Genomic DNA, 24842 nt, shown 5'->3' with positions numbered 1-24842 from the left:
GCAGATACACATCAAGACCCCCACCCACATGCATAAGTACATACGTACATGCAAACACCCTCTGTCTTCCTTCTCTCTCTCTCTATCGCTGTCTCTCTCTGTGTCTCTCTCTCTCTCGCTGGCTCTGTCTCTGTCTGTCTCTCTCTCTATCGCTGTCTCTCTCTCTGTGTCTCTCTCTCTCTCGCTAGCTCTGTCTCTGTCTGTCTCTCTCTCACTCTTCTCTCTCTGTCTCTCTCTCTCTCTCTCTCTGTCTGTGTCTCTATCTGTCCCCCCCCCACTCTCTGTCTGTCTCTGTCTCTGTCTGTCCCTCTCTCACTCTTCTCTCTCTCTCTCGCTCTCTCTTTCTCTCGCTGTGTCTCTCTCTCTGTCTGCCTCTGTCTCTATCTCTGTCTGTCTCTCACTCTTCACTCTCTCTGTCATTCACTTTCTCTTTTCCTTCTCTATTTGTTCACCACTACTTCTCCTTATCAGTCTCTATTTTTCTACTTATAGGGATAAAAACTGTAACATAATTACGTGCACGGCGTGGTAGTTTGTAAAACGGAGAGAACAGGTTAAGTCGTGTTTTTTACCATTTCTGAAAAAGTTGACTTGAGCGTTTCTGTATCGCTGTGCACAAAAAATTCATGGCAAACAATGCATCAAGACCTCCACCCCCCACCACCACCACACACACACATGCATAAATACATACAAACATGCAAACACCCCCCTCCTCCCCCCCTCTCTCTGTCTGTCTCTCTCTCTCGCTCTCTCTCTCACACACCCATCAGATTAGTGTCTGTAAACTGAAGCATCGTAGGTACACTGTTGTGGTGTGGAGTAACAGCAAAGGCGGATGTGAGTGAGCTCCACCTGCAGCTGCGAAGCGCCGGTGGTTTGGCTGAGGTGCTACATGCATGTGGTGGTGGCGGTGGTGAGTAAATTCAGGTCGATTGAAGACTCTCTGTAAACTGCTTCTCCTGCAAGATCAAATATAGTTCAGCTCCAGCGGAGTAAAGCGCTCCGCTGGAGCTGCACCGCTTGTTATTATTTATAGACCCTTTTACAACCCAGAATCAGGGTTCCGTGCAGCATCCTATGCCTCTGATACAACGGGCTCCGTGAAAAAGGGGTTCACTCACTCAACATAAACGGGGAAAGGGGAGAGGGGGGGGTCTTGTGTCTCAGACAGATTAAACAATTTGCATATTTTGAGGTAAACGTCATCTGTTGCATGGCGGCCACTGGGATTATTACTACAAGTTATGAAAAATAATAAGCGCAGATGCTGAACATTATTCTAAGGGCACGCTGACTTCGTGGGGGGGCGGGCGGGGGGGGTAAGATATGAATATGGCGGACATCCGGACCGAGGTGAGATTTACTTCATCAAGTGTGAGGAATGTCTGTGGTGACGAGCTCGAGATGAGATGTGAGATACGTTGCCCCGTGGGGGGGGGGGGGGGCTGCATTGAACCCATGCTAGCTAGCTGTGTAGCTCGGGGCAGCGGGGCCCGGGGACCGAATCCAGCTCGTCTCGCCACGCCTCGGGGCCACAGACAGGGGTATTAACCCTAACACGCATGTCTTCCTGATGGTGTGTGTGTGTGGGGGGGGGGGGGGGGGACCGGAGCACCCGGAGAAAACCCACCGCGGATCCGTGAGGAATTGCTCAGACAAGCTAGCATTTTTATTGTAGCCGGTTATTTTCTTGCCCGGTGCGGGATTCGATACGAGGTGTACTGCACCACAAGGGGGCATCACTAACCGCTCGGCTAAAGGGTCAGACCCGTTAGCTAGGGGCTAACGTGTCTTATTAGTAGTTTACAGTCGTCACCCTCTCCCGGAAGCGCGCCCTCGCACTTTGTTCTTCCCGCGCTCCGAAGAGACTTCTGAGGATCTGCACACTTCCGGGTCCCACCGCTGCCGCCAATGTAACCGGTTATTTTCTTGCCCGGTGCGGGATTCGATACGGAGTGTCCTGCACCACAAGGCGACGTCACTAACCGCTCGGCTAAAGGGTCAGACCCGTTAGCTAGGGGACTAACGTGTCTTATTAGTAGTTTACAGTATTTTATCTATTTTCGAAGCGTCATGAACGGGTACGCCATTACTGTCTGCATGTTTCCATACGTTTGTGGTCACGTGACTCCGACGACGCGCGAGGTCCAGATGAAGGGCCGGAAGTGAAGAGCAGAATGGAGGAGATGGCGCTAGCTTAGCCCGAGCTGTGCTAGTTTAGACGATATTGTGAGCGAAAGGTGTAAACGGCAAGTAAGACATGCTGGACTCGAGCCGTACCTTATGACGAGGGATTTATTTTTGACGGAAGTGGTCACTGCAACACGCGCGCGTTGTCCGACTCCGCCCCTCCCGAGCCGCGGGCGGCGGTTCGCGAGCCATTTTCTTCCGGCGTTTTCGACCAATTTCTTGCGTCGTTGACCCCTCATGAACAACAAGTTTTGGTCCTCAATAAAAACCCCCTTGTGGTTTCTCAGTTAATGACGCCAAACGTAGGCATTTCGAACATTTGTGTTGGCGCTTCCTGGGTAGAAAGTCACTTCCCGCCCTCCGTCTGTAGTCCGTGACGTCATGTGCAAACAAAGTCAACGTTACTTCCGGCCTGGTCGGGCGTCTCTACGTGTCTGCGGGCGGGAAGCCGGGTGTGAAGAGTAGGGTAATTGTCCAAGTACAATTCGGGAGAAAAGGGGGGCGGAGGTGGTGGTGGTGGTGGGGGGGGGGGAGCATGCTCAGTTTGTAGCTCAGACAGCATCACATCAGTGCTCCACATCGTGCATCTCAGCTGGAGGACAAGTCCGCATTCCCCACAAATAGGCAAATAAACAACCATGCAAATGACTCACACAGGCCCCCTCTCAGCCCAGCATAACACGTAGCGACTTCAGCGCCGTGTTATGGTGAAGGGGAATTCATTAGGATGCACAGATAAACATCTCTTAATTCTTGCACCATCTGCAGCGTGCACGCGTTCCTTTGTGGTGCGTGCTTCAGGGAAACTCACATTTTCCCTCGCACACCGAAAACTCCCTCCGTTCGTCTCTCAACCGCTGCAGAAGATCCCAGCTAATAAGGGCCGTCTAAGGGGAAGGGTTTCGCCGGACTTCGTGCTGTCCTAAATGGGATGGGCCGCGTTTTTTGGGTCCGGCATAACCGAGCGCGGAGTTCCTCGAACAAAGGAGCCGTTTCACAGAACCCCACATAGCAGCGGTTAATTAACAACCCCAAAACAAGCAAACGTGCTGAATTGGGGTTGTTTTTTTTAGGCCAGGTGTTCCTGTCTCTAACCGAGCCGCCTGGAACAGCAGGAAGTTCAGAGAAGTCCAGTGGATGGCGGCTGGAGGTCAGGGCCCTCCTCGTTTCCTCGTTTCTCACGCCGAACGTGTCCGGACGCTGCTCAGGTGTTGCTACGGGTGGATGGGGATAACGTAGCTCGCGTCTCATTTTTCGCCCCATACGCGGCTGGAACCCCTTTACTATTTCTATTTTCTGTTCTTGCATTGGCTTTGTCCGCTCCACTAGGTGTAAAGCCTCCTTGGGTCCACCGAAGGCCGCTGTATAAATTCAAGTTGTTGTTGCTTTTGTGAAGTCTGAACAGCAAAATAAGCAGCACCATCTTGTTTGGGGAGGGGGGGGGGTTATATTTGGTGTAAAAGCAAAGGTGGGTGAGGGACGTGCTGTAAAAAGTGGACGAGTTTCCCAACGTACAGTAGTTTTTTTCAGTTTGTTTCGTGTGAACTGCGCGAGCGGAGTGGTTCGAAGGAAGCCAACGTCGCTTTGAACGACAGTCGTGATGACACCGGCTGATTGTGTGCACACTGCACTTATGTGATGGAGGAAACTGAGGTACACATTCCCAGCAGCCTACCTTTCAGTATACAATGGCAATACATTATGAGCGTGCTGCACCGCCGGGCGTCCTGCTGCCACCGGACGCCCGTCAGAAACGTAGGCCATCTCTGCAGAAACAACACAGCTATTGCAGGGTGCAGGGTGGGATTACTAAACAGAATGTTGCCTAAAGTGAACACATTTTTAACCCATCTTATTGGCAGATATTCAGCCATTTTCTTTTAAGGTGATGTACACGTAGAGACGGATATGAAGACACGGGCCGGTGGTGGCACACGGGCCGACGGACCCAGTTTGATCCTGACACGCTGACGGAGCAATGAATGGTTTATGTAGACGGATGGTGGTCAAGAAACTGAACAATTTGGAGTACTGGAGCCTGTTGGTAACCTGCTGTGAAAACCACAGCTGTTTCACTTGGTTTCAAGTGTAACTGAGGCCTAGTCATGGACTACGTGGCTCATATAACACACACACATACACACACACACACACACACACACATATGTATGTATATATATATATATATATATATATATATATATATATATATATATATATATATATAAACACAGATACAGGAACAAAAGTTTCCTGTATCTGTGTTGAAAGCTGAAAGTTGAAAGCTGAAATCTGAAAGCTGAAGTTGAAAGCTGAAAGTTGAAAGCTGAAAGCTGAAGTTGAAAGCTGAAAGTTGAAAGCTGAAAGCTGAAACCTGAGTTTAAAGCTGAAAGTTGAAAGCTGAAGTTGAAAGCTGAAGTTGAAAGCTGAAGTTGAAAGCTGAAAGCTAAAAGTTGAAAGCTGAAAGTTGAAAGCTGAAAGCTGAAGTTGAAAGCTGAAGTTGAAAGCTGAAAGCTGAAGTTGAAAGCTGAAAGCTGAAAGTTGAAAGCTGAAAGTTGAAGCTGAAAGTTGAAAGTTGAAAGCTGAAAGCTGAAAGCTGAAGCTGAAAGTTGAAGCTGAAAGTTGAAAGCTGAAAGCTGAAGCTGAAAGCTGAAGCTGAAAGCTGAAGTTGAAAGCTGAAAGTTGAAAGCTTAAAGTTGAAAGTTGAAAGCTGAAAGCTGAAGTTGAAAGCTGAAAGCTGAAAGTTGAAAGCTGAAAGCTGAAAGTTGAAAGCTGAAAGCTGAAAGTTGAAAGTTGAAAGCTGAAAGCTGAAAGCTGAGTTTAAAGCTGAAAGTTGAAAGCTGAAAGCTGAAGTTGAAAGTTGAAAGTTGAAAGCTGAAAGTTGAAAGCTGAAAGCTGAAAGTTGAAAGCTGAAAGTTGAAAGCTGAAAGCTGAGTTTAAAGCTGAAAGTTGAAAGCTGAAAGCTGAAGTTGAAAGCTGAAATTGAAAGTTGAAAGTTGAAAGCTGAGTTTAAAGCTGAAAGTTGAAAGCTGAAAGCTGAAAGCTGAAAGTTGAAAGCTGAAAGCTGAAGTTGAAAGCTGAAGTTGAAAGCTGAAAGCTAAAGCTGAAAGTTGAAAGCTGAAAGCTGAAAGCTGAAGTTGAAAGCTGAAAGCTGAAGCTGAAAGCTGAAAGCTAAAGCTGAAAGTTGAAAGCTGAAGTTGAAAGCTGAAAGCTGAAGTTGAAAGCTGAAAGTTGAAAGCTGAAAGCTGAAGTTGAAAGCTTAAAGTTGAAAGTTGAAAGCTGAAAGCTGAAGTTGAAAGCTGAAAGTTGAAAGCTGAAGTTGAAAGCTGAAGTTGAAAGCTGAAGTTGAAAGCTGAAAGTTGAAAGCTGAAAGTTGAAAGCTGAAAGCTGAAAGTTGAAAGTTGAAAGCTGAAAGTTGAAAGCTGAAAGTTGAAAGTTGAAAGCTGAAAGTTGAGAGCTGAAAACTGAAAGTTGAAAGCTGAAAGTTGAGAGCTGAAAACTGAAAGTTGAAAGCTGAAATTTGAAAGCTGAAAGCTGAAGTTGAAAGCTGAAGTTGAAAGCTGAAAGCTGAGTTTAAAGCTGAAAGTTGAAGTTGAAAGCTGAAAGTTGAAAGCTGAAAGCTGACGTTGAAAGCTGAAAGCTGAAAGTTGAAAGTTGAAAGCTGAAGTTGAAAGCGGAAAGTTGAAAGCTGAAAGCTGAGTTTAAAGCTGAAAGTTGAAGTTGAAAGCTGAAAGTTGAAAGCTGAAAGCTGAAAGCTGAAAGTTGAAAGCTGAAAGTTGAAAGTTGAAAGCTGAAAGCTGAAAGTTGAAAGCTGAAAGCTGACGTTGAAAGCTGAAAGCTGAAAGTTGAAATTTGAAAGCTGAAGTTGAAAGTTTCCTGTATCTGTGTTCCTGTATCTGTGTTGGCACCTAAATGTCCTCTCTTCACCCATGTATTAAAACTGTTTTTCCCCGTATCTGTGTGGATATTCTGCTCCTCATTAGTTGAGCACTTATAACACCATTGATGGTTTCAGAAAAAAACGCTATAGTATATATAGATACACACACACACACACACACACATATATATATATATATATATATATATATATATATATATATATATACTATATATATGGAGAGAATGTTGGTATACATACATGGCTCTGGGTGGGGTTGGGGACTGATGACTGAATTCCTGCATTATGTTCGTTGGTCTAAAACGTTCACAGTTTGGCTTTGTTGACACCCCCCCCCACCCTTCTCCCCCCCGCTGAGGTTAAGTCAAGTCATGTCATACAAACACAATCATACCGGAGGATGTGGGCTTTGCTGACGGCGGAGTCTGCACTTGCAAGGTGTCTACTTTCTCCCTGGGCAATTTTGAGGCCTCCACCACAGTCAGCGTGCTTGTGGAGCCCAAGGTGTTTGTGTCTGCAGGCCCCGTGGCCCACATAGATGGCGGCAATGAAACCGTGGTGGCCGCCTGTATTGCCGAGTGCGTTGCCTTTAGCAGCCAACCTGCCGTGTCCAGGGTCACATTCTCACCTGTGTGGTGCGACACCCAGCTCTGCAGGCCGACTTCAGGATTTCCTCCCAAACTCAGTGTGCAGTCAGGAAGCCACCTGCCATGTGTAACTATATCCTGTGAGACGTCACTCAAGTCATCGTTCACTCCAGTCGTTGTGTGTCCATTTATTGATGTTATGAGACCCACGAAACATCACACTGGCATTACTTATTCGTACCGCCCGATATCACAAACGACATATTTGCCTGCGGGGGCTTTACAGCAACCCAACATCCTGTCCTTAGACGCCTCGCGTCGGATGAGCAACAACCCCAAAAGAAAAAAACAAAACAAAACAACCTTTAACGGGGGGGGGGGGGTAAGGTTAAGGGTGGGAGGTGAAGGTTGGGGTAAGTGATGGGAGTGGGCATGTCTTGTAGCAGACAGACCCTCTCCTCCTCTACAGGCCTCTGTAGGCAAAATAAACTTTAATGTATACCTATAATTTTTTTCATTCAATATCAATCAAATATTCAGTATATATACATACATACATATCTATATCTATATCTATATATATCTATCTCTCTCTCTCTCTCTCTCTCTCTCTCTCTCTCTCTCTCTCTCTATATATATATATATATATTAAGATAGATGTAGAATAAGATACATTTATCTTAATATTCTGCTCCTCATTTGTTAAGCACTTTTATCTACACCATTGATGGTTTCCGGAAGAAAAAATTACGCTATATATATATATATATATATATATATATATATATATAAAATCCAGTGAGTCAAGTAAATTTTCTATGAGACAGTACAAGCCTGTTTCATGCCATAAGCAATCATCAGCTGTCAATAAAGCTACTGGGGAAAGGACATAGTACCACTTACTGCCTCGTCATGCACATCACCTGCACAACGTCCAATGGGGGGGGGGTGGTGGTGGTTGGTATTTGTCTATTGGCATGATTTATTTATAATTACAAAATAGGTGCTTATATCTATTGTCTGCAACTGCTGGCCAGTTCACTCCTGTTAGTCAATGTGGACATTTCTGGTTTGCAAGTGATAAAATATTTTTCAGTTGGACACATATATATTGCACATTTTACATATAATTTACATAGAATATTGACAGCTGATGATTGCTTATGGCATGACACAGGCTTTTACTGTCTCATAAACAATTTACCTGACTCACGGGATTATTTTGCTCCTTGTTTGTTGAGCACTTTCCCTACCATTGAGTGTTTCTTTTAACAAAGTTATATTTCAATATTTGTATGCATTCACTGTATAAATATACAACCAAAACCAAAACCCTCAAGTCTAGTGAGGAGATTTAAGATCTGGGAGAGGTATTGAACTTGGAAATATGGAATATATCTGAGCTGCTGAAATAGGGCCCTGTGATGGACGACCGGCGGCCTGTCCAGGGTGTCTCCCCGCCTGCCGCCCCATGACTGCTGGGATAGGCTCCAGCATCCCCGCGACCCCGATCGGGATAAGCGGCTTGGATAATGGATGGATGCAGAAACCTAAATCATTCATCATATACATATATCGAAGATCATTATCCATCAAATGTTCATTCCGTCCTGTCTGTGGCCCTGACCAGGACCATGGCAAGAAGAACCCCAGTTCTGCACTGCGGCTGTCCACTGGTCCTGGCATAGGAGGGGCTACATGCAGAGGATGAACTTCACTGCATGCTTGCTTACGATGGCAAATACAGTGTCTTTCTGTCTTTCTTTCTCTCTTTCATATATATATACACACACACACACACATACACACACACACACACATATCAATGTTCATTCAACATATATTAAGGTTTATTCCATATATATCTAGATCTATCTATCTATCTATCTATCTATCTATCTATCTATCTATCTATCTATGTTCATTCAACATATATTAAGGTTTATTCCACATATATCTATATCTATATATGTATCAATGTCCCTTCAACATATATTAAGGTTTATTCTATATCTATCTATCTATCTATCTATCTATCTATCTATCTATCTATCTATCTATCTATCTATCTATACCAATGTTCATTCAACATATATTAAGGTTTATTCTATATCTATCTATCTATCTATCTATCTATCTATCTATCTATCTATCTATCTATCTATCTATCTATCTATCTATCTATATATATACCAATGTTCATTCAACATATATTAAGGTTTATTCTATATCTATCTATCTATCTATCTATCTATCTATCTATCTATCTATCTATCTATCTATCTATATATATACCAATGTTCATTCAACATATATTAAGGTTTATTCTATATCTATCTATCTATCTATCTATCTATCTATCTATCTATCTATCTATCTATCTATCTATCTATCTATATATATATACCAATGTTCATTCAACATATATTAAGGTTTATTCTATATCTATCTATCTATCTATCTATCTATCTATCTATCTATCTATCTATCTATCTATCTATCTATCTATCTATATCTATATAAGTATCAATATTCATTCAACATATATTAAGGTTTATTCCACATATATATATGTCTATATATCTATATACGTATCAATATTAATTCAACATACACTACCGTTCAAAAGTTTGGGATCACCCAAACAATTTTGTGTTTTCCATGAAAAGTCACACTTATTCACCACCATATGTTGTGAAATGAATAGAAAATAGAGTCAAGACATTGACAAGGTTAGAAATAATGATTTGTATTTGAAATAAGATTTTTTTTACATCAAACTTTGCTTTCGTCAAAGAATCCTCCATTTGCAGCAATTACAGCATTGCAGACCTTTGGCATTCTAGCTGTTAATTTGTTGAGGTAATCTGGAGAAATTGCACCCCACGCTTCCAGAAGCAGCTCCCACAAGTTGGATTGGTTGGATGGGCACTTCTTTGAGCAGATTGAGTTTCTGGAGCATCACATTTGTGGGGTCAATTAAACGCTCAAAATGGCCAGAAAAAGAGAACTTTCATCTGAAACTCGACAGTCTATTCTTGTTCTTAGAAATGAAGGCTATTCCATGCGAGAAATTGCTAAGAAATTGAAGATTTCCTACACCGGTGTGTACTACTCCCTTCAGAGGACAGCACAAACAGGCTCTAACCAGAGTAGAAAAAGAAGTGGGAGGCCGCGTTGCACAACTGAGCAAGAAGATAAGTACATTAGAGTCTCTAGTTTGAGAAACAGACGCCTCACAGGTCCCCAACTGGCATCTTCATTAAATAGTACCTGTTAGAGCCTGTTTGTGCTGTCCTCTGAAGGGAGTAGTACACACCGGTGTAGGAAATCTTCAATTTCTTAGCAATTTCTCGCATGGAATAGCCTTCATTTCTAAGAACAAGAATAGACTGTCGAGTTTCAGATGAAAGTTCTCTTTTTCTGGCCATTTTGAGCGTTTAATTGACCCCACAAATGTGATGCTCCAGAAACTCAATCTGCTCAAAGAAGTGCCCATCCAACCAATCCAACTTGTGGGAGCTGCTTCTGGAAGCGTGGGGTGCAATTTCTCCAGATTACCTCAACAAATTAACAGCTAGAATGCCAAAGGTCTGCAATGCTGTAATTGCTGCAAATGGAGGATTCTTTGACGAAAGCAAAGTTTGATGTAAAAAAAATCTTATTTCAAATACAAATCATTATTTCTAACCTTGTCAATGTCTTGACTCTATTTTCTATTCATTTCACAACATATGGTGGTGAATAAGTGTGACTTTTCATGGAAAACACAAAATTGTTTGGGTGATCCCAAACTTTTGAACGGTAGTGTATATTAAGGTTTATCACATATATATCAAAGATCAATATAAGATTCCTGCTTGGCTTGGCATAATAAAAGTATATTGCAAGTAAAAGTAGAACTTTGTCCGGACACGTACTTCATCAACTACACACAACACATACTAGACACTCAGTGGAGCACGGGGCAGAGATACACACAAGGGAAGACCAAAGTGGGGCAAGGGGGCAAAATGAATCAGAGTGGGCCGGCAGTTGCCGGGTGTGATTTGCAGCCCCCTGTATGGAGACGACACGACTGCGTACAAGCACTCATGTTTTCCCCTGATGAAGTTTTGCGTGCGTGTGTGTTTGTGTGTGTGTTTGTGTGTGTGTGTGTGTGTGTGTGTTTGTGTGTGTGTGTGTGTGTATACTATATTTGTACGTGTTTTTTGTGCACGCTTGTGTGTGTGTGCACATGTGCATAATTGCACAAGAGCACAGATGTCAATCGTGTGCATGACATTTTGATAAGAGTTATCGAATCTACGCTTCTGCTGATAATCAGTTTAGCTTCCAGTTTGCATTTGTTGCAATGTAATGCAGCGAGCATGCAGAGGAGGAAGGCTCTGAGGAAGAGTTTGCTCTGAAAAGAGGCGGTCTCTCTCTCTCTCTCTCTCTCTCTCTCTCTCTCTCTCTCTCTCTCTCTCTCTCTCTCTCTCTCTCTCTCTCTCTCTCTCCCCCCCCCTCTCTCTCTCACATCATGCTGCATGACACAAAGCGAGACCACATAGGAGATTCAACCACACAAGTGCAGTGTGGATCGTTCTGCAGATGCAAAGCCACCGTGGACTAATCCTCATCACATCCTCATCGTCATCCTCATCATCATCACCACTGATTATTGACTAACATGCTGTTCACACACTGGACGGAGAGAGCGAACCGAGAGTAAGCTGATCAGGAATCACACTCGGCGCTGTTTGGCTGTTTGGAAAGTGAAAGGTACGGTGAGCTGGCTCGTTTTGAGTAGATGCTGAAGTCCCGTCTCTCCCTCGTAGTTAAAGAAACAAAAGGGCCAGAACACTTTTCTGACTCTTTTCTGCATCTGTGCCCGTGGGACTTTCTCTCTTACACCGACGTTAACGCAGTCTGACAGCTTGGCCTTTGCTAGACGGATGCTTGCAGTTGGCTGTGCAGTACAAACAGTGATTGCTGTTGCAAAAATGAAATCTCTGACAGAAGTAGAAACGGGTTGTGTTGAAGTTGTGGTCTCTCTCGTTGTTAGTCTGTGAACTCGGCAGAATGCTTGTTCCTTGTTGCTGCCAGCCGCACATTTCACTTCAGCCGAAGTGGGAAGTGGTTTCGAAGCCTGTTGTTGGGCAGAGAGAGAGAGTTCACAGAGGCTATCGCCGTCTCTGCAGAGAGGAGTTAAAACTTGTAACGGACCTTTGTCAGAACTTACTACGTTGGGCGAACAAAGCGAAGGAAACGCGTACGTGGGCGCAGTAGTAAGGGTCAAGATGTTTCCTTCTGGTTTTGTGAAGCATCTCCCAACACTTTTTTGTCCACAGCACCGAGACACCACTCACCAAACTGAAACCCCATCTATGCAAAACTGGTGTCGATAGTTCGATAGTGAATTGTTCAGGCATATGTCAATCACCAGAGGAGTCAGAATTCAGGGTCTGAGCCCAGATGTCGCCCTGTGTGTCTTAAGTGCACCAGTCCACAAAAATCCTCCCCGGCAAGCACTTTAAACCTCCTTTGGCGAGCTTGAAGCTACGATCCTGCAGAGTCCCACGCACCTAAATGGCCTCCTTAACATGGTCTGTCGCCGGCATATTCAAGGAAATAGTTAAATGAAGGGATATCCAAATCATACAGAGGCTTATCTGAGTGGTTCCTATCTGGCTGGACTCTCTTTCACTGTTGAGTTATACAGTCTCGCTACGATCATTTAGAATTGGGCGGCACAGTGGTTAGTGCTGTCCCCTCACAGCAAGAAGGTCATGGGTTCGAACCCCGGGGGGGGGGGGGGTCATCCCAGGTCGCCCTCTGTGTGGAGTTTGCATGTTCTCCCCGGGTCTGCGGTGGGTTTTCTCCGGGTGCTCCAGTTTCCCCTACCACCAAAAAGACATGGACGTTTGGGTTAATACTCCTGTCTGTGCCCCTGACCGAGGAGGCATGGCGAGACGAAGTGGAGTTGGTGCCCGGATGCTGCACGGCGGCTGCCTGCTGCTCCTAGCTACAGCGCTAGGGTGGGCTAAATGCAGAGCGTAATTTCCCCCGCGGGGTGGTCAGACACTAATGTTGTTACCAGGAACAGGAAAGCACCCAAATCAGGGTTGTAGCTTCAGACGTTCATGGACGAGGGTGGCTGGATGGCACGGGGGCCTATGGCTTAGAGACCAACCTGGACCCGTGTAAGTTCTGACTGCCGTGTTTCTGTGTCAGAGTGTCCTCGAACAAAGACGCTGAACCCAACACGCTCGCCTGCGTGGCCGACGGTTCACCTGAAATGTAAATGGGGTGGCGAAAGGGCTTTGTCGTTTCTGCGAGGGTTTGATTTGCATCGCGGTTGACATGCTTTGCCTACTCCACAGCACCTGGGTCAATGGGCCCTGGCGAGGGAACCCGTTTTATAACTCGGTTCACTTCAAGCACCAAATATACAAACGCAACACAGAGGAGGAGGCCCCGGCATGATCTGGCCCCCGAGTTTATTGGAACCGGACTGGTTCATAGGCCTCTCTATTCTCTCTGGGTCACAGAGTAGTGTTGAACCCTAACGTCAGCGCCGCTTCGCATTCAGAAGGTCACAATACAGTATTTCCGTCCACGCTGGTTTTAAAGATGGATCGCTGTGTTTCTTCATATTCTGGTTTACTGGATTCTTTCGGCCTTCTACGTCGAGGTCGTGCCCCCCATCGCGCTGCACGTGAGCAGTTATACGGCCTTCCGCGGTGCCGTGCAGGAAGGCAGATATTTCAAAGTCTTTTTTGTCTAAATTAACGACAACAAGAACCCATCGCCAAAGAATTCTCAGAAATGGGGTCTGAAATATTTGATAGCAGTATTGTTTGAAAACCAGTTTGGTTTATTTTAAGATATATATAAAATATATAAATATAAATATTAAATATAGATATAAATAAATATATATATAGATGTGCACATCCTTGATCAGGAGGAACCAACAATTATGTTATTAAATTAATATAATATTAATTAATATTAATATGTTATTAATTCCTCTGTGTGGAGTTTGCATGTTCTCCCCGTGTCTGCGTGGGTTTCCTCCGGGGGCTCCGGTTTCCTCCCACAGTCCAAAGACATGGAGGTCAGGTGAATCAGCCGTACTACATTGTCCCTAGGTGTGAACGTGTGTCGGCCCTGTGATGGACTGGCGGCCTGTCCAGGGTGTCTCCCCGCCTGCCACTCAGTGACTGCTGGGATAGATTCAAGCAGCCCGTGACCCCGATTAGGATAAGCGGCTTATATGTATATATATATATTTATATATATGCACAACTGCATGTGTGCACAAACTTTTCCCAGCCATAGCGAGCATCTTAGGGATCGAGAAATTCGCCTAATTTCTGCCCGTGCACGAGACAGCCCCGTCCCTCCGATGACCTCCTGCGAGGCTCGTGCGTTCGACTCCATGTCATCAGACGGCCCTGCTGTTTTAGCTCCCGTACTGTACGTTTCCCCGCTACGCTAATGTATGTCCACCCGTTACGGCTGAAAAGTGAAGGTATCACGCTGGCTGTGGACGTCGGGATGTGATGAGCGGCCCTCGCGTTAATTGTAGGAAGATGAAAAAAATCTATTGTACTCGTGTGCGTGTAATTGAGTTGGAAATCCCTCATTTGTGAATTACCGCGCTCCTCATTCACATCCCCTGGATGACTGGGTCAGTGAACGAGGAGCGGCTGCCGCAGTGAAAGGGCTTCTTGTCTGCACCAAGTACAGTACAGAGAGCAGGTCATTAAGTGGAGGTATGAGATGATGGGGACGCATTTTTGTTCATTACCACAAAATCTGTGAGCAGAGAAGGGAGGGGGGGGTTTAGTTAGTCATGTCTCTCTCTATGCGGGGGGGGGGGGTCAAACATGAAAGATAATTAGCATCATGGGATTTGAATCACGGCGGCGGGAGATTCGGGCATGTGACGAGTGTTCTACAGAAACGGCTCAGGAAATTACATTTTGCTTTTTTTTTGGCTCCGTCCCATCTCATCTTAGTTTGTGGTAGTTGACTGCATCGCATGAGGTGTGTTGACACCCCCCCTCCCCGGCAATCGCCGCCTCGCAAGTGGAAGTAAACGACACGGTTGTACCTGTTTTAAAATGGTTTACACACAGCTTTTTTGTACTTCCTTTATTTCCTGCATCCCATCCCCTCATGCACTGTATCTGCAGCACCTCACCTGCAGGCCGCGTGTCCCGCTGTCCTGATATATCCATAACACGTCACGAAGTCACGAGCTTGTCTATAAAGTTTACTCACCGCCATGAGAAATTTCATCCTGGATCCTGCGAGTGAGCAGGACCGGCCCAGAATCACTATCGTGCTGAATATAGCTAGCTAAGTAGGTTCATGACCTAACCCCCCCCCCCCAAAAAAAGAAGTTAAAATACAAATGAGAGTCTTAACTGGCAGTTGTGTTCGAGTGCGGCCTGTCTGAGCTCAGAAGGAAAGAACGATCCCTGGCATCACATTTCCGAGGGCCTGTTGAAGGAGCGCTGCTAATTCTGAGAGACGTGGAAAAGGAAACCTTGTTTGAACACAAGGACCAAGACTATTGTCTCAGAACCTGCATATTCTAACAGTTTACGTTTGGATTTGTTCCCCTTGCTAGCTCTAGCTTATGTGCGCGGCAGCATCTACCAAAGCAGCTCATCCGCCCAGCAGGTGGAGAAGATGCCCTGAGAAACTGGATCTTATTCACTCCAGTCAATGAAACACTGGATTTACTTCAAAATGTAAGGTCACGTGGCGCCACACAACTTCCATTTCAACCGTGTCAAGTTCTTCTGTCAGTCAATCAGATTCAACCAATCAATCAATCAGATTTTATTTGTGTAAGCACTTCTCATGCAAACAAATGTAACACAAAGTGCTTCACACAATAAAACAATGAAATCAATAAAATCTCCCCACACACAAAAAAAATTCTCATTCTGTGTTAGCAGGAACCACTTGACCTTACATCTTAAAGTAAATGCAACCTTTATTTTTATTTCTATTTTTTTTTAAATTTTAAACATGTAGATACTGTACCCAGTGAATTGGCAAGGCCGTCTGTGTCACGTTAGTTCTCAGATTTGGGATCGTTTCTCACGACTTCCTGTTGCGGTCTCAAATTTGAGCCCGAGTCACACCAAACGCTCGTCTCCGTCGCATCGTCGTCTCCGTCATCCGTGACTATACAAGCCGCGCAGCCCGGACGCTGCGAAACTCAGCATTACGTCACCGATGTTCAACGAAATAATAATAATGTTGTAGTTGTTTAAGAAGATATACGCCGATTCGCTTTCATGTTAGAATCTCTTCGGCCTTCAGTGAGTCGTGACGCAACACGGTGTTTCGCTTATAACGAGGAAAACCCTCAAAAACGACACTCGCTCTCTTCGGAGGCCGCATCGTGCAGATTCCCCTCCTCCCCTCCCCTCCTCCCCCCCACGCTAAACGTCTCTCTCCTTTCTCAGATAAGGTATCTCAAGAGTCTGAAAAGCGGTCAGCGTTTTTCAGTTTGCTCATTTGCTGAGATATGCACCACTAATCTGCCTCTTCAAACTAACCACAGTGTTTCAGTATAGCTCGCCTCCAGTGTTTCATTATAGCTCGGCTCGGCTCGGCTCGGCCCCGGCCTGCCTGCCTGCCTGCCTGCTCGGCAGCTGTGTCATAGATTTGTTTTAAATGTCCCTCTGCTCGGCCTCTCTCTCATCCTCTTCTCGGGATTCAGATCTTTTTGTGTTTTGAATGATTTGTTTTCTGACGGTGTTGGTGACGCCTGAAGGTTGTTTTTTTTTTGGCCTCCGCCTTTGTTTTAACCAACAGGATTAAAAAAAGAAGAGAAAAATTTTTTTCTTTAACTTCTCTTTTCATTTCCTCTCTCTGTGCAAAGACTTTACCGTGGACCCCTCGTCCTTCTCGACCTCGGCGAAAACCCCTTTTCCGCATCGCAGGTTCCCCCGATGGAGGCCAAGGGGTTGTACGATTTCACTTCCACGGCGGACGACGAGCTGAGCTTCCTGAAAGGGGACCTCATCAAGGTGAGTGCTCAACGCCGGGGGTTGGCCCTGAGTGGAACGGGCTTCCCGGGGCCTCTCCGGACTTTTCAAGGACGTTTTCCACCACTTTTGGTCGAATATACATGACGGCTGTCTCTGAAAGAAGGTGATTTTATTCAGTGTTAGCCATCAGTTGACGTTTCAACAGTCTCTGAATATACTGTGATCGCCAGTCACCTTCAAACACGGACGTGAAATCTCAGCAGCTACAAATATGAACGAAAATCTCGGCTAGATGACGCTAAAATGTGCCATTTTCAGCGGGGCGAATACAATTTCATAACCTAATTTTATCATCTGCTATTAGCGTAGTAATATTTCCTGGACATTTGCTCAGTTTCCGATAATAGCTCTGATCACACCGAGGGCGGTCTGGCAGTGGCCTTGCCCGGGGGTTAACTGTGTCGAGGGTGTCTGGCTTGGAGAGCTGGCATCGGCTCGGCTGAGGGAGCCTGGTCAGCCACATCCTGTGGGCCCAGGGACCACGGCCCTGCCTGGAGCTGCGCCCGAAGAGGAAACACCGAGGGCGGTCTGACAGGATGCGGGAGCGGGGCAGGCTAAGCTAACTGCTAGTTCTCGCCTTTGACACGATCGAACACAAGTGTCTGTTTCGTGCTTTAGAATTGTCTGGAGCGGGCGAAAACGTTATAAATTTAGTTAAACTCGTTTATAAGGACACTAAGATTCTTAATTGACAAAGGACTTAAGCAAGGTTGTCCCTTCCCTCCTCTGCTTTTTGTCACCGCAGTGGAGACGCTCTCCATTTGTGTGTGTGGCTGCCGCTTCTCCCTCTCGCAGCCCCCGTTTCCATCCACCCCTGTATGTCTGTGTCATGCTTATCTGTTGACTTTGAGTGTTAGAAAAGCGCTATATAAGTTTAATTTATCATTATTATTACTGTGAAAAATTCAGATTTAGAAAAACTGACGGTACTGGGCAAATAGCTGTCGATCAGCCAACTGGCAGATGATGCAACCACATTCATGAAAAATGGTGATCAAATTCCAAAAATTCTCAACTCAACTGATTTCTTCTCTAAGGCATCTGGTGTAAGATTAAACCTTAAAAAAATGTGAATTACTCCCAATTCATAACCCTCCTCTGATAACAATTCACAATATCCCTGTTAGATCAACTGTTAAATGCGTAGGTATACACATTACAAAGGACAACACACTGGATAATCTCAACATTTGGAATAATTTAGGTGAAGGTAAATCTTATCGGAATTCGTGGTCCCAAAGAGACGTCTTTATTATTCGCCGAATCTTTCTCACAGAAATGGTAGAGTGTTTCAAGATTCATTTACCCAGCTTACTCGGTCACTCCCTAAAAATGCAGCAAAAGCAATAAACCAGGTCAACTTTAATTATATCTGGAAGAGAAAAACACACTATATTAGAAAATGAATTATGGTTAAAGATTATGAGGAAGGAGGGCTGCTAAAAACCATTGACATTGAATGTATTGTTGGTACTATCAAAATAAATTGGCTAAGATCCTTTGTGAAAAATGAAAACAGCTTATGGTTCCGTATCCCAAGCCAAATTTTTATGAAGCTTGGAGGCATCAACCTTCTTAGATGTGATTATGACCTCAGAAAAACTCCCTATCAAATTGTCCACATTTCATGAACAGATATTGGAAAATGATCTACAAGCATAACTGTAGTCCCTATTCCACTCCACTGTAGAATTGCAGGTATGTGGTATTTAGAAATGAATCCTTGTTTTATAAAAATTGGCTTGAGAAAGCAATATGGTCTGTAATACACTTAATGGAAAATACAGGAAATGTTATATCTTATGATAATTTTTGTTCAACATTTAATTTAAATGAATGAAAACAATATGATACTGTTATCAGAGCAATCCCACAGTCTGTAATAGTAATGTCTTATAACTTGTTTCAAAATAATGTAGAGCCACACCTTTCTAAACTTTTGGTGAATGGACATGATCTCATAGGTTAAAATTTGCCCAACACCACAATCCGGAGAGTGTTTGTCTAAGAGCTAGATCCATTTTCATCAAACCGAAACTCAATCTTATAATATTTCTCCAAAGATGAAGCTGAAAATTTGAGAGCAAGATTCTTTTAAGTTTCTAACTCCACCAGAAGTAAAGGAAGTGCACTTTACAATCCTCAGTGGAACAGATCCTTCTGGGGAATTTGTAAGACTGATTTGGTTTAGACTGTAACAACTGCTCACTTTGCAGTGAGCACACTGAAACAACAGAACACGTGTTTTGTGAATGTCAGTTTGCTAGTCTGCATTACTGGTTGTTTCCTAAATCTGACAATTTCTCTGAGCTAAAAAAGGAGGATGTGGTTTTTGGTTGTGAAAGATGGAACACACGATTTGGCAATCAACATAATTATTATTCTTAGAGCGTTGTTTTTACATGAGGAACAGATTCTTGAAAACGCGGCCACACTTCTGCGCATTTCATGGGGAACTTTGTCATTATTTCTCATCACCGAGGATAATGGAGGAGAAGAACGCCGTGGAACTCTCCGACTTGATGGAAGAACTTGCAGAGGACACCTAGGACTCACCTCCCTTTCATTTATGCACTCAATAATATTTATTTAATGTTCTTCCTTTTCTTTACTTTTATTTCCTCCCCTCTTTCTTTTGTTTTATGTGTTTGTTGTATGTAGAATTTAAACGTTTCAATAGAATGAATGAATGAATAAATAAATAAATAAATAAATACTGCTAGCCCATGCAGACGGGCCCTTCTGACAGTCATCCTGGCTGGTGTTTGTTCTTCTGGACAGTTTTTGTTTGTTTGTTTAGTTTGGATATATGTGTTAGTCTGGATATATGTGTTAGTTTAGATATATGTGTTAGTTGGGAGATATGTGTTAGTTTGGATATATGTGTTAGTTTGGATATATGTGTTAGTTTGGAGGTATGTGTTAGTTTGGAGGTATGTGTTAGTTTGGAGATATGTGTTAGTTTGGATATATGTGTTAGTTTGGAGATATGTGTTAGTTTGGATAAATGTGTTAGTTTAGATATATGTGTTAGTTTGGATATATGTGTTAGTTTGGAGATATGTGTTAGTCTGGATATATGTGTTAGTTTGGAGATATGTGTTAGTTTGGAGGTATGTGTTAGTGTGGAGATATGTGTTAGTTTGGATATATGTGTTAGTTTAGATATATGTGTTAGTTTAGATATATGTGTTAGTTTGGATATATGTGTTAGTTTGGAGATATGTGTTAGTTTGGAGGTATGTGTTAGTTTGGAGGTATGTGTTAGTTTGGAGATATGTGTTAGTTTGGATATATGTGTTAGTTTGGAGATATGTGTTAGTTTGGATATATGTGTTAGTTTGGATATATGTGTTAGTTTAGATATATGTGTTAGTTTGGATATATGTGTTAGTTTGGAGATATGTGTTAGTCTGGATATATGTGTTAGTTTGGAGATATGTGTTAGTTTGGAGGTATGTGTTAGTGTGGAGATATGTGTTAGTTTGGATATATGTGTTAGTTTAGATATATGTGTTAGTTTGGAGATATGTGTTAGTTTGGAGATATGTGTTAGTTTGGATGTATGTGTTAGTTTGGAGATATGTGTTAGTCTGGAGATATGTGTTAGTTTGGAGATATGTGTTAGTCTGGATATATGTGTTAGTTTGGAGATATGTGTTCTTGTAGTTTTGGGGTGTGTCTTTGTGTTGCACTGCTGTGGACTGGGGGTGGGGGTGGGGAGGGGGACCACATTTCGTTTCATTTTGCGTGCCCAGGTGCATGAAATGAAACGCCAAAGTATTCCTGATTCCCGAATTTGGTCATGTTCCCGGTATTTTCCACACCTGGAAAACTACTTTTCCAGGTTTTCCAGGATGTGTGGGAAAACCCCGCGCTTGAGATCTGTGACCTTAGCCATTAGTCGTTACTGCGGTTTATTTTTTAGTTTTTCCTTTGTAAAACGTCCCTTGACTCTGTGATTTTATTGACGTCTTGATGTTTTTCCTTTTTTCGTGTTTTAGATTTTGGGCGCTGAAGAAGACTGGTATAAGGCCGAGCTACATGGACATGAAGGATATGTGCCAAAGAACTACATCGAAATGCAAACTCCAAGGTGAAAGCAAATGAAATCGCACGCAGGACATGTATTCATGGCCGTTTACACGCTTGTGTGTGTGTGTGTGTGTGTGTGTGTGTGTGTGTGTGTGTGACTATAGGTGGATGCTTCCAGCTGATAGGAATGAATTGTATGTGTGCTTCCAGATGGTACCGGGGGAACGCTAGCCGCAGTGCTGCAGAGGACCTCCTGATGTCCAAGAGTGTGGGATGCTTTTTGATCCGAGGGTGTCAGAGCTCCCCTGGAGATTTCTCCATCTCTGTCAAGTAAGTGTGTGTGTGTGTGTGTGTGTGTGTGTGTGTGTGTGTGTGTGTGTGTGTGTGTGTGTGTGTGTGTGTGTGTGTGTGCACGCGCATGCACGCATGTGTAGAGGCTCGTCGGAGTATATTTCAAACCATTATGTACCATTATGTATGTACTTTTATACTGGTATAACTATTTTGTTACTGGTTAACAGGTGTTCTCGGTAAGCTTTTTTGTTGTAGGTCTTAATGTTGGCCAGCAGGGGACCATCCAGCTGAGGAAACTGTTATCCTTACTTCTGCATATGAAAGATCTTCTCTGACGTGATGTCCCCGACTTGTCATAGTATTTATCCTATCAGATTCATGTTAGAAATATGATTAGGGTCAGGGTTCCCAAATAGCAGACACATCTGGCCCTCATCTGGGCCGCTTTTGGCACTTCGGGTCCAGTTCTAGCACCAGCAAGTGTTGTGCGGCCCAGAAGGATTGAGTCACGACTTGGACGTGCAGCACTTGAATGAGGCCAAGAGGCATATGTTGTGTGGGCCACATGTGAACCAGATTTAAGTTGTGTTCCAGTCCAGATCTGGCCACTACCATATCATACCCGAGGTCCAGACCCTGTTAGGTGGACCTGTGGCTGAGTTTTGGCAGCATGAACCGTAAGAAAACTGGAAGTGTGGGCCACATCTGAGCCAAATTTTCAGTGCTATGTGGTGCAGGGTCAGGCCAAGGTCAGCTTATAAACTGTTGATCCGAGAACATCTCTCACCTGCAGGAATCAGGAAGGTGGCTGAGGAAATAGCAAAAAAAAACTCTGAAACAAAAGAATATGGGAACAGGTCATGCCACGAATTCAAGGTTGGCACTAATGTAAGTACCCTATTTTGACGCTCTGCATCTGACGATGTGATCATATCTCAGACACGAGTCGGACGTGCAGCACTTCAAAGTGATGAAGGACAACAGGGGCCACTACTTCCTGTGGTCGGAGAAGTTCACCTCCTTAAACAAGCTTGTGGACTTCTACAAGATGACCTCCATCTCAAAGCAAAGGGATATCTACCTCAAAGACTGCAGCCAAGACAGCAAAAGTCCAACAGCGGCCCAACCGGTATTTCAACGCATTCATTCTTTCATAGCCAAAACTTGTTTTTTTAAATTTGAACCTGTGCTGTCGGCAGGCCTTGGCGTACTACAGCACAGGGGACTTGTATTCCAATGTGTCCCAGACAGATCACAGGAAGCTGAATCAGTTCATCTGCACACGGCGTTTACTGAGAGAAACGTTTCATCGCTCTTCTAAGTGACCTCTTGACATATTCAGTCTCAACTGACTGCAGGTGTCCCCACCCTTATAAACAATACTGTGGTACAACGACCGAAACCAGCCACCGGTTTCATATGAAAATATGGGGGAGGCCATTAGCTAGAGTTTCACTGGCTATGTGTACTATTCACAGAGGATTGGGGAATAGTTGCATTATAAGATGGCGACAGATGTACTCTTAGCCGGCGTGTGTCCGCCGATGTCTCTGGCGTGCAGCAAGTAGGGTTGGATTTCTTTTGCTGCCCGGTTTTCGACTTTTCGTGTTGAGCTAGCCCTTCTGTTTGTCTTACGGGCCAAAAATGGCCCATAACAGTGTTTAACAGCAGAGAAAAGACTCTAAATTATATTTTTTCAACCTGAAATTTGATGACTTTCCCAAGAGTGACCCCCAACATTAGAAAAAGTGAAAATTTGTTTTTGTTCATATTTCCATGAAAGCTGTACACCGCTAGGGTACTAAGATCGTCTTAGGGTCATTTTTGACCCTAAGACATGTTTGGGTCATGTTTGACCCTATAAAAACGAGGGGTGTCCACTGATTAAATGCAATGCAGTCTTTCTGCACTGTGACGAGGGAAAACCCAGATAGTCACAAAGTTTGTGATGAATGACAGGTTCTTTCTTCATGCAAAAGAGATTTGGGGTTTAAAATTAAATTAAGTTGCTTTAATTTAAAGGTTTAATGAAGGCGGGTCATAAGTGACCCTTAAGACAAGGGCAGTATATAGAATGTGTGGACGATACAAGGGCTAGACGAGCCTTATCTGTGAACTCAATCACACTGAAAAGTGGGCTCAACTAGACTCGACATTGAAAAGTGGCCTTATCTAGACTCGACATTGAAAACTTGTCTCATCTAGATGCGATGTTGAAGTGGTCTCATCTAGACACGATATTGAAAAGTGGTCTCATCTAGACGCAACGTTGAAAAGTGGTTTCATCTAGATGTGACATTGAAAAATGGTCTCATCTAGACGCAACACTGAAAAGTGGTCTCATCTAGACGCGACGCTGAAAAGTGGTCTCATCTAGACGCGACATTGAAAAGTGGTCTCATCTAGACGCGACGCTGAAAAGTGGTCTCATCTAGACGCAACATTGAAAAGTGGTCTCATCTAGACATGACATTGAAAAGTGGCCTTATCTAGACTCGACATTGAAAACTTGTCTCATCTAGATGCGATGTTGAAGTGGTCTCATCTAGACACGATATTGAAAAGTGGTCTCATCTAGACGCGACGTTGAAAAGGGGTTTCATCTAGATGCGACATTGGAAAGTGGTCTCATCTAGACGCGATGTTGAGAAATGGTCTCATCTAGACGTGACGCGAGTCTCTTCTGCATCTTCTCCTCTTTGGCTTTCAAAGCATCGATGGTAAAATTGGTTTGTCTCACCCGTTCGTTCAACAGCTGGCTCTGTGCCTTCTGGAGGATCTTGACAAACACGCTGCACCAGAAATTGGTCCACCCCAAGGATCGGGTCCCCTGGCACAAACAGAGCAATATAGTGTACGCTGTTATGTGCCGGGAGGATTGCCGTGACTTGTACATTTGGGGAAACCAAACAGACGCTGGCCAAGAGGGTGGCACGACACAGGCGAGCTAACACGTCAGACCAGGACTCTGCAGTCTACACCACCTACGGGCCAGCGGCCACTCTTTCAAGGATGAGGATGTGCACATCCTTGATAGGGAGGAACACTGGTTTGAACAGGGAGTCAAAGAGGCCATCTATGTGAAGAGGGAGCGACCATCCCTGAACCAACTATTCCCCAGTCCTCTGTAAATAGTGCACATGGCCGTTGAAACTCTAGTAATGGTCACACCTATTTTCATATGAATTCATCATTGGTTGCGGTCGTTATGCAGCTGTATTGTTTATAAGGGTGGGGATACCTGCAGTCAGTTTAGACTGATGATGTCACTTAGATGAGTGATGAAACGTTTCTGTCAATAAACGTTGTATCCAGATGAACTGATTCAACTTTCTTTGATTTTCTTATGGATTATTGAGGATGCATCAAGACACGTCCCAGACAGACTTAACCTGCAAATGTGAAGTTCAGATTCTCCACCTGCAAATGCAATCTTTTATTAGTTATCAGAACCAGTTGTATTTGGCCAAGTATGCGTAGGCCTACACGTACAAGACATATGACTCCAGCTCCTCCATTGCTCTCCATGTACTTACACAGAATAGACATACAGCTAAAACAAAGACCACAAAAGCTGAGCAAGGTAGACATAAACATTTAACTACTATGTACAGATATAGATGTATGTAAAATATATTCTAAAAAACAAAGCAAAAAAAAAAGAAAGGACAATAATGTTGTAACAGGAAGACAATAATGCAATGGTGCAGAGTGCAAAAGTGCGAGGGTAAATATCTTAAAGGGGTACTATTTAAACATCAGGTAGGT

At 44.0% G+C, this 24842-nt stretch overlaps 1 protein-coding gene across 3 annotated transcripts in view; it reads left to right on the top strand.

Moving 5' to 3' along the window:
• Positions 1-834: 834 nt before the first annotated feature.
• The window catches only part of grap2a (GRB2 related adaptor protein 2a), a 40544-nt gene continuing 16536 nt past the window's right edge, over positions 835-24842 (top strand). For 2 of the 3 annotated variants that reach the window (XR_008810852.1, XM_056288046.1), the window contains exons 1-5: positions 11202-11445; positions 16577-16724; positions 20750-20841; positions 20991-21110; positions 22014-22203. Coding sequence is in view for 2 of the 3 variants with exons in the window: in XM_056288046.1 (XP_056144021.1) it covers positions 16647-16724; positions 20750-20841; positions 20991-21110; positions 22014-22203 (480 nt within the window). In the remaining variant the exon portion in view is untranslated. Of the gene's footprint in view, positions 917-11201; positions 11446-16576; positions 16725-20749; positions 20842-20990; positions 21111-22013; positions 22204-24842 lie in introns of those variants that run through there. The other variant, XM_056288047.1, reaches the window with a different exon arrangement.

Source organism: Lampris incognitus, chromosome 10 (genome assembly GCF_029633865.1).
Source record: "Lampris incognitus isolate fLamInc1 chromosome 10, fLamInc1.hap2, whole genome shotgun sequence".
Taxonomy (NCBI): Eukaryota; Metazoa; Chordata; class Actinopteri; order Lampriformes; family Lampridae; genus Lampris; species Lampris incognitus.
Note: the sequence above shows the minus strand (reverse complement) of the source record. Positions and strands in the feature narration are given on the sequence as shown.